We start from the raw sequence: 9,382 nt of genomic DNA on the forward strand, positions 1-9,382 counted from the left end.
GATAGAAGGATGAAGGATTTTGTTGTTTCATTTTTTACAGTAAGGGCAGTGAGACACTGGCACAGGTTGCCCAGAGACACGGTGGTCCCTCATCCCTACAGAGGCCCAAGGTCAGGCTGGTCAGAGCTCTGAGCACCTGGTGGAGCTGTGGGTGCCCCCGTTCACTGCATGGAGTGGGACCAGATGGCCTCAAAGGGTCCCTTCCAACTCGAAGGATTCAGTGACACACCAACCCAGACTAAGGCAGCACCAGACCCCCAGAAGACCCTGGTTTATGAGGGTGAGATGAGAGTCACCAAGCAGCTAAGAGCAGGCAGGCTGCATCCCTAGGGCTCAAAGGCACCGCTAAGGCATCAGCACTCCTGAGACCACTTGGTTTTGTGTGTCTAAAGCCTAAGAGACCGAGACAGGCCCATTTAGGCTAATACAGCACCCAGCCCTCCTAAAAGAGGCACGGTAGTGGGATACAAGCCAAAAGAGCAGTCACATAAAACAGTCAGACACAAGTAAATGAGGCAGGGAGACCATTTATTGAGAGAGGCTACACCAAGATGCTGCAGGTGGGTCGGGGAGGCCCGAGGAAGCCGCAGGATCTCCTGGCGACAGCCTCATCCTCCCAGCGCTCAGTCCAGCTGCAAGAGAACGAGAAGAGCGTGAGGCAGCAGCGGGGGAAAAGCAAGGCCCCCCGTTCCAGACTGCCCGGCGCTCACCTTGATGAAGCCGATGTCCTTGGCGTACTGGCGGAAGCACTGCCGGCACATGTTCAGCCCGTACTTACGGATGAGGCCGTGGCGGTTTGAGCACACGCGGCTGCGAAAAGAGAAGGGAGCGGTCAGGGCGGGTAATGGCGGCGCGGAAGACCCAGAGAGAAAAGAATACCGCGACCAGAAGGTCCTAAGAACCCCGCCCGCCCGGCCCCGGGATGGGCACCGACCAGGAGCGGGAGCCCTGGCCGAACTTCCTGGGGTGGCTCCAGTAGAGCTGCTGATGTCCCATGCTGCCTGCTGCGCGCCTAGCCACGAGAGAAAGATGGCGGCCCGCGCATGCGCTAATCAACCCTGCCCGGCCTCCCGGCCTGCACCGCGGCTCGGCCCTCACAGCACGCAGAGCGCAGGCGCGGGAGGCTGGAAGGCAGCGCGTGCGCAGAGCGTAGCGCTCCCCCTCCCTCCGCGATGTGACGTCAGCGGTGAGCAGAGCTGGAGTAGCGGCGTTGCGAGGCTGCCGCTGCCGGGCGCGGTGGCGCACGCCTGTAGTCCCAGCTACTCGGGAGGCTGAGCCCGTCGGATCGCTTGAGCCCAGGAGTTCTGGGCTGCAGTGCGCTATGCCGAGCGGGCGTCCGCGCTAAGGCCGGCATCAATATGGTGAGCCCCGGGGAGCCGGGGCACACCAGGTTGCCTAAGGAGGGGTGAACCGGCCCAGGTCGGAAACGGAGCAGGTCAAAACTCCCGTGCCGGTCAGTAGCGGGATCGCGCCTGTGAATAGCCACTGCAGCGTAGCCTGGGCAACACAGAGAGACGCGGGCTCCTTTTGCCCACCCAACAACACCGCTTTTGCCCACCCGCGACCCCCTGCCCCACAGCGCGGCCCCGTGCGCACAGCGCCTCCTGCCGGCAGCACCGCGCACCTGCTGGCTCCGTAGCGCCTCCTGCTGGCCGGGACGGGACGCGGGGCTGCCTGCGTGCCGCGCTGCGAGGAGGTGTTTGACAGAGATTCCAGAGCGAGCTGTGCAGCTGTCTAACTTTCGTCTTCCTTGTTTTTCTTTAAAGCCCTCACTTCTAGTCTCATCACTGCGCAGTCCTTCTCCCCACAAGGCTGAACACCCCCAGCTCTCAGCCTGTCCCCGTACCAGAGGTGCGGGTCACCGTCCGTGGAGGTGCTCAAGAACCGCGGGGATGCGGCACTGAGGGACACAACGTGCACGGTGGGGGTGGGCCGGGGGATCTCGGAGGGCTTTTCCAGCCGGAATGATTCAACGGTTCGGGAATGGGATTCTACGCTTCCACCATTCCCGTCCCGCCCCGCCGCCAGGTGGCGCCCGCTCCCGGCGCCCGCAGCTCGGGCCGCCCCTCCCCTCCCCACCCTTCCGGGGCGGGAAGGGCGGGAAGGGAAGGAGAGCGGAGGGGGAGGGGCGGCGATGCGGCTGCAGTGCGAGGTGGAGGTGGTGAGCCGGCTGCTGCCCACCTGCGGGCTGCGGGGCCGCGGTCGAGGCGCCAGGGCGCTGCTCTCCCTCGGCCGCCAGCCCGGCCGGGAGCGGGGCGGCGTGTGCCTGATGGTGTGCACGGCGCGGGACCGGGCGGGGGTTCGCTACAAGGTGAGGCTGTGGGGCCGGAGGGGCCGCTCGGGTTCCCCTTCCCCCTCCCCGCTCAGCGCCCGCTGTCTCCCGGCAGGTGCAGGACAACGTGGAGCGGTTCTTCACCCGCTTCGTGGAGGAGGGCAAAGCCACCGTGCGTCTGCGGGAGCCCGCCGTGGACGTGTGCCTCAGCAAGGTGGGTGCCCGGGAGGAGAACGGGAGCGAGCCCGCGAGGAAGGAAAAGCCCTTATTTTGCGGGGGTTAGCAGCTGTAAGCGACCGAGCCGTGTCAGCCTGAGGGTTCGCAGCGTTTGGGACGCTGCTGGGATGGGCTGGAAGCGGTGTGAGAGCGAAGGCCCTGGCGGCCTTAATGGGATGAAGAGCGCAGCGCTCGCAGGGCCAAGCGTAGCAGCAGCATTCATCCAAACCCGGTGAACTTGTCTCTGTTCTGAAGCAAACATGCGCTGTATCTTGCAAAAAAAAAGAAAAGACACGAACGTTGTGCTCGACCCGCACCGCGTTCTGGTTCTGCATCCCTTGCTCTGTGCAAGTCACAGAGTTTTGGGACAAAGGGACGAAGCAGGAGGGTCTGCTGGCAGCATGAAACTCGGTGTCTTAGTGCTATGAGATCCAATTTAGACTCGCCAGGGCCTGTAAGAAAGCTGTGTGACAAGCAGCACGGGTAATAACTTCATGCAGAGCTTTCAGTTGCTTCCTCCGTAACGACGTTGTTGGGCTGAACACAAAGCCTCAACAGAATCTAATGGGGCAGGAGTTTGGGCCTTGCACAAAACTGGGCGCAGTTGTGCTGAGGAAGCTAGATCCCTGTTCCCCATGCGTTACCTAAGGCTTATCCTCATATTGCCCAGCCCCAAGAACAAATTCAATAAATTCTCCCAAAGCCAGTGATCCTGTGTATTCCTCTTAAGTGCTCCAAGTCTGGAAACTCAAGATGACCTATAGTTCTCCTGTACTGCTCCTGTTAGTCTTTTATGGTTTCGGCAGGAAAGAAGAGCTGGGGCTCCGAGTGTGGAATCACAAGGATTTTCTTCTGCAGTGGTGACCTGAGTTGAATTCTGCTCAACAGAACTGTAGGCCTGAAACCAGATGTGTCAGCTCGGTTCCAGGGGTCAGGCTGGAGGGGCTCTGAGCAAGCTGTAGATGTCCCTGTTCATGGCAGGGGAGTTGGACCAGATGGCCTTTGAAGGTCCCTTCCAACTCAAATCATTCTATGATTCTACGGTTTCGTGACTGACAGGCTTCCTAACTCTCAAAGATGGACAAAAGCTTTGTAGAAAAAGAGGTTCCCAGGTGTGACTGCCGAGTGCACGCAGATACTGCGCCAAACCCAGCTCCTTGTAGCCTGCCAGGTGGTGTGCTTTGCATCGTTCAGCCCCATCAGAAATTAAGTTGAGAGACATCAGTCTGCAGCATTTAACCCTGGAGCAAAATAATTCCAGGCAGTGTGTTTTGTGGGTTTGTGCTGGGCTTTTTGCCTTCAGCAGGTCTGTGCCTGCTGCGTTGCACGCAAGATCTGACGTCTCCATAATCTCCAGTTGCCTGTCATCTCTCATTTAGCTCTGGAGCAGAAGACTTGTGTGGCGCTGAAGCACATTAATTCAGTTTTTCTGACATCTTTTCTATAGGGAAGACATTGGATTTGTGGCAGAAAATTGCTTCCTGAACTCTTCCAGATAATTCTTTGCGCTTTTTTTCCCGCGTGTTTGTCTTGGTATTTTCCTCAACACAATCTTAGAGACACTTCAGCACCTTTATGTAGGTATCGTGGAGGAAATTTGTTTTAAACACCCAGAACACAAAGTACTCTTATTTTCAGCTCACTTAAACAGTGTAAACTTACCTTAAACATCTCAGTCTGTTTAGCTATGAGAAGCAGGTAGCTATTGCATCTCACACCAGGAGAGCCAAGAAATATTGCCTGCAACTTCATTCCATCAGTTAGTTATTTCACTTGGTCTTTACAGATCCAGAGTACTTTTTCTCCTTCCTTTCAACTTCGGCTTGCTCCTTGCTTGGGAGCATTACAGATCTGCCTGTAGTTGGGGAGAGGTGCGCAGTGATGTGTTCTAGGCTGCCTGAGATAACAGATGTGGGCAGTCCTGGAGAACCAAGTTTTTGCCATGCAAATTCCCCCTCTCGGGAGGATATCCCATCAAGTTAAGTAGGCGTGCGTGGGATAATTAAGACCAATAATTAGGTAAGCAGTGCACTCAGATTTGTTTGACCTTTCTTGTCCTTACGTGCATCGCATGAACATGCAGAAGTCTCTGGGATCGTTGCTGTGTTGTGCTGGTTCTGCACCTCAGCAGTTTGGTACAGGGTTAGGACACGCGGGTGCAGAAACAGGTGTCACAAATTACAGCTGGGGGCAGAGTGCAAATCCCTCAGCTCTCCGTGCTGCGCCAGCACCCACAAGTTTGTTCTTTCCTGTGGTGAATGAGAGATGGATTTTAGTTTTATGGATGCTTCTTGGCTTAGAATTTCCTACACAAGCAATGTGTGTCGGCTGCATAGCAGCTTGAGCAGAGGCTTGCTGTGACCAGAATCACTTAGCCTGCCTTGAAACTTTCCACTTTGAGTCGAGTTCAAGCCTCAGCTTCTAGCCTGCTTCCTAGCAGCATTCAGAACCGGCTGCCTCAAGCTTTAGGTCTTTGCTTTCCCTTCCCGTGTTGGTGTGAACTCTCCCTTAATCACCTTGCAGCTTAGGAGCATCACAGCGCGTGGGGCTGTTTTTCTGTACTTGCTACTGAGCTGTGAGTTCTGTGCTTTGTTCCTTTTCTCGGTGCAAACACATTGTGTTCCATCTGGGCTATTCAGAGAGGTCACAACTCGTCGTTCGGATTGCACGCTGTTTGTTCTTGAATACTGTAAACAGCACATCAGTGGAATAAGCCTGAATTGTTTCCCCTTTCATCGCCCTGCTGAGCTGGTATCGCCTGATGTGTGTACAAAATAGTTCCGAAAGTTGTAGTACAAATGAGCGCAAGAATAATGAACTTTTAATGCCACGCTTGTGTTTTCCTGCAGGCAAATGCCAGCAATCTAAAGACTTTCCTTTCAGCTGTGAGGCTGGCTCACCAAGGGACCGACGTAGGTGCTCTCCCACTCTCAGCTTTGGTACCAGCAAAGACCTCAGACGTCGAGAAACCTAAAACAAAAATGATCATAACTTCAAAAAGGGACTATCCGCTCACCAAGAGCTTCCCCTATTCCCTCGAACATCTCCAGGCCTCGTACTGCAGGCTTGCTCGGATCGACGCGCGCGTGCTGTGCCTGAAGAAGCTGCGAAAGCTGGACCTAAGTCACAACCACATAAAGCAGCTGCCAGCCACCATCGGGGACCTGGTCTTTCTTCAGGAGCTCAACCTGCACGACAATCACCTGGAGTCGTTCAGCGGCGCGCTGTGCAACTCTACCCTTCAGAAATCTCTCCAGTGCTTGGACCTGAGCCAGAACAAAATTAAAGCCCTTCCGATTCAGTTCTGCCAGCTGCGAGAACTCGTGAATTTAAAGCTTGATGACAACGAGTTGATCAGGCTGCCGTTCAAGATCGGCCAGTTAGATCATCTGCGCTTTCTGTCAGCGGCTCGGAACAAACTGCCTTTCTTGCCCAGCGATTTTAGGAAACTCTGTCTTGAGAACTTGGATCTCTTTGGAAATCCTTTTGAACAGCCTAATCCTCTTCTTCCCAACATACAATTGAAAATACCATTGACTTTATTAGAATGTGCTGCAAGAGCTACTGTAAATTACAGGTAAGGGTAGCACGATGGGACACATTTCACCTTCTCTGTCTCAAACCTGCTCAGCTTCCCTGGTTTGGTTATTTTCCCGTTAGTGGGAACTGCTCTTCGTGACCTTCAAGTTGCTTTGAATTCTGCTCGTAAATTAATCCTATTGTTATACAGGATACCACAGGTTCCAGCAGTAAATTGGTAAGTTGGAAGCATTTAGAGAACACTGTGGGTTGAAATGAGTTGCATCCACAGAGTGAGAGCACCATAACAGAATATTCTTGCCCAACCGTAGAAAAAGATTCAGCTCTATAATCCTGAACTGCTTCCAGCTTTTTATATTTAGGAGCTTGCATTACGGCAGATTTTATGGCTCGGGTCACATTTTCTGTTGGGCTCTGGCTTGGAAATTGCTTTCAAACATTTTCATCTTGTGCTCACATTAAACTATGCTAAAGCCATGTGAGAAAATCCAGCCTGTAGCTGTCCCCTCCCACGTGAGAGCAGCGCTGGCAAAAGGTTTCCCTCTGCCATACAACGTTGAGGTCAGGCTGCCTTGCATGGCACCGTGCACGAGCTGAGCAGTGCTAGGAAGACACATCTCAGTCAGTCATCACCATACCGGCCAGGCTGCTGGGTTTGGTGTTGGCTTTTCTCCTGTCCCCTGCCCTCACACCACCTGCAGCTCTCGCTGCGTGCCGCTGCCTGTGGCTTTCCTGGTACCATCTGTTGCCATTCCCACTCTGCTTTTCAGGGTGGAAAGGCAGCAAGACAACGGAAGAGAGTCACGGGTACAGACAGGTGGTGAGAGACAGACCCGGGGTGCTCATAGCCTGCGTGCTGCGCCCGTTCCTGCCTTGGGGGTGGGGAGAGCCCAAGAATCCTGGGCTGATTGCTCAGAGGTCTGTGCTCAAGGTGTCCGCAGGCACGCGGGGCACACCCTGGAGATGAGCTGAGCAGCCAAGGGTTCAGGTTCAAACCGTGCCCGCTTCTGACCTTCCATAAACTGCAGCGGGGTTGCAGTTTCTGCTTTCTGCTGCAGGAGGCTCAGGAAGGCAAGGGCGGTGGAATCAGCCCCTGCTCACAGATGTGTGGGCACGAGGTGACCGCGGGCAGCCTGCTGTGAGTGCTGCTGCACCGAGCGGGTAGGGAACGCTTGGAGCACTCAAAAAAAAGAACCAGGTAGGCAACAGGCATTCTGTCTGACATCCACGGGGTGTGAGAATTAACAGGGTAAGAAACAGGAGTCGCCGTAAGCTGTAAAAACCTCGAGAAAGGAAGAAAACAGAAGACACCAAAGCGAACGCTTGGAAATCAATCTTCATAGTGGCATCCTGGGCAAGCACCAGAGCCGTGATTATGTTCGTCCTGACCGGAAAAAAGGATGTCCTGAAATTGAGCTGGTGACAAAAAAAATAAACCACAGGAGCCTGAGCTGTGTGAATGATGGCACGCTGAAAGAATGGGGATACGTGGGTGTAGCTTGGGCGTGAGTCAGACCTACTCTGCGAGTCCTGCGTGACAGCGGGTGGCTTCACCCCTGGAAGTGAACACAGGACTCGGGAGGGCTCACTGCCGCCCCTGTCCCCTCTGCAGGTTTGGGTGCTTGTGCTACCGCTGCTCCCTCATGTCACAGTGACGAGTGCCTCGTGGGTACCCGGGCCACCGGGCTGAGCTTGGGATACCTGCCTGGCTAATGGGAGGGCAGGGTGAGCGTTCACTGTGGGTGCGTTTTTTGTCATCTTTTCAGCTTGGTTCCTCTTTCATTCTCTGTCACTGCCATACAGGCTGCTGTGAGTTGTGGGGACGGTCTTGGTACAGCGCCGTGTCCGACCGGTGTGTGCAGCACGGCTGTGTTTGAGCATCCTGGGTTGGTTTCACTCTGCATTCACCCGTCCTGCTCTTGTTCCGCAGAATCCCGTACAGTTGTCACCTGCTGCCTTCCCACCTTTGCGAAGACCTGGAAGTGGCCAAGAGCTGCCAGTGCGGGAGCGCCTGCCTGAGCAGCTTCATTCAGATCACGGTGACCATGAACCTGCACCACGTGGCTCACACCGTGGTCCTGGTGGACAACATGGGCGGCACGGAAGCGCCCGTCATCTGCTACTTCTGTTCTCTGGACTGCTACTCCCAGTTCCTGGACAGGTTCCTGCAGAGCAGCGGCGACCACTGAGGGCAGGGGTGTGCGCTGGAGGAGCTGCACGAGGGGCCTCGGTGCTGCAGCCCTGCAGGGAGGGCACGCTGCCCTGTCCAGGGCCGCTCCTGTGCTGCCGGAGCCTCTGCCTGGAACCAGGAGATGCTTGTTTACTTAGAACGTACTTCGCTTGGGTTCTCCTCTCACTGTGAGTTTTGGCTTCAAGAAGGGACCTTTTTTTCTTTTTTTTTCTTTTTTTTTTACTGAAATATTTGTATCTCTTTGTAATAGAAATGCCTTTTCTAATCACACGAGCTGCGCTTTGTTTCCTTCCACGTGGTAAAGGTTCCTGGGTGCCGGTGCTGGAGGGGTTCCCGGTGCTAACGGTGACGCCGTGCAGGCTCCGGAGTTCTTCGCTCTGATGTGTGAAGGTTCCTCACTTCTGAACTCCGACGTTTTAAACGTTCCCGTGCTGTTCCGTGTTATTAAATGCTGAATCCTTCAATGGCTCGACTCATTAGATTCTGAAACGTCTCTCTGCGCGCGGTGTATCACGGAATCGTGACGTTGGAAAAGACCTCTAATGAGGATCCCCCGCTGCCCGTGTCCCTCGGTGCCACATCTCCGCGGTTCCGGGGCACCCCCAGGGACGGTGCCCCCTCCCCGGGCAGCCGTGCGGCGCAGCACCGCTCTTCGGGAGCAGAGATACCCCCCGCCGCCGGGCTCCCCCCTCCCCTGGCTCTACTCGAGGCCGTCCCCTCTCGCCCCGCCTCCCCTCATGGAGCCGGGGTCTCCCCGATCCCGTTCTCGGCGCAGCGCCCCTGCCCCTCGGCTCCGCCCCGCCCCGCCGGAAGCCCCTCTCAAAATGGCGTCGCCGGCGGCCAATGAGGAGGCGGCGGCGGAGGACGCGGGCGCCCTATGGCGGGCGGCGACGTGGGAGCGTGGGGCGCCCGCCGTGCCCTCCCGCCCCGGAAAGAAGAAACCCAACGTCCCCCCGCCCCGCAACCCTCAACAGAACAAGGCAACAGTGAACGCCGTGCAGCAGCCGCCCGGCGCCGCGCCTACTCGCCCTCCAGGACCGGGCTCACCGCGAAGGCGCCGGGCTCTTGGTGGGGCTCGCACTCCAGGTCTCCCTTGGTGCTCTCGCTGCTGGACAGGCATCCCAGGCCCGAGTCCTGGCTGCTGGGCGGCGAAAACACTGCGG

At 56.2% G+C, this 9,382-nt stretch overlaps 2 protein-coding genes across 4 annotated transcripts; one reads left to right on the forward strand and one right to left on the reverse strand.

Moving 5' to 3' along the window:
- On the reverse strand, window positions 508-1,095 carry RPS29 (ribosomal protein S29). Its single transcript, XM_021402831.1, has 3 exons — window positions 935-1,095; window positions 711-810; window positions 508-632 (listed from the first exon to the last, which is right to left on the reverse strand). The coding sequence occupies exons 1-3, from the start codon at window positions 994-996 to the stop codon at window positions 624-626; spliced, it is 171 nt and encodes a 56-aa protein (XP_021258506.1). The 5' UTR covers window positions 997-1,095; the 3' UTR covers window positions 508-623.
- LRR1 (leucine rich repeat protein 1) lies at window positions 1,212-8,683 on the forward strand. Of its 3 annotated transcripts, none has more exons than XR_002440438.1 (5): window positions 1,212-2,311; window positions 2,388-2,486; window positions 5,338-6,065; window positions 7,959-8,386; window positions 8,470-8,683. XR_002440438.1 is itself a non-coding variant. In XM_021402830.1 (4 exons), exons 1-4 carry the CDS (start codon window positions 2,135-2,137, stop codon window positions 8,215-8,217), a joined length of 1,263 nt encoding a protein of 420 aa, XP_021258505.1. In that variant the 5' UTR covers window positions 1,212-2,134; the 3' UTR covers window positions 8,218-8,683. The 3 variants fall into 3 exon arrangements, 1 of the variants encoding a protein (XP_021258505.1); XR_002440439.1 differs by having other exon boundaries at window positions 8,524-8,683; XM_021402830.1 differs by having other exon boundaries at window positions 7,959-8,683.

Source organism: Numida meleagris, chromosome 6, assembly GCF_002078875.1.
Source record: "Numida meleagris isolate 19003 breed g44 Domestic line chromosome 6, NumMel1.0, whole genome shotgun sequence".
Classification (NCBI taxonomy): domain Eukaryota; kingdom Metazoa; phylum Chordata; class Aves; order Galliformes; family Numididae; genus Numida; species Numida meleagris.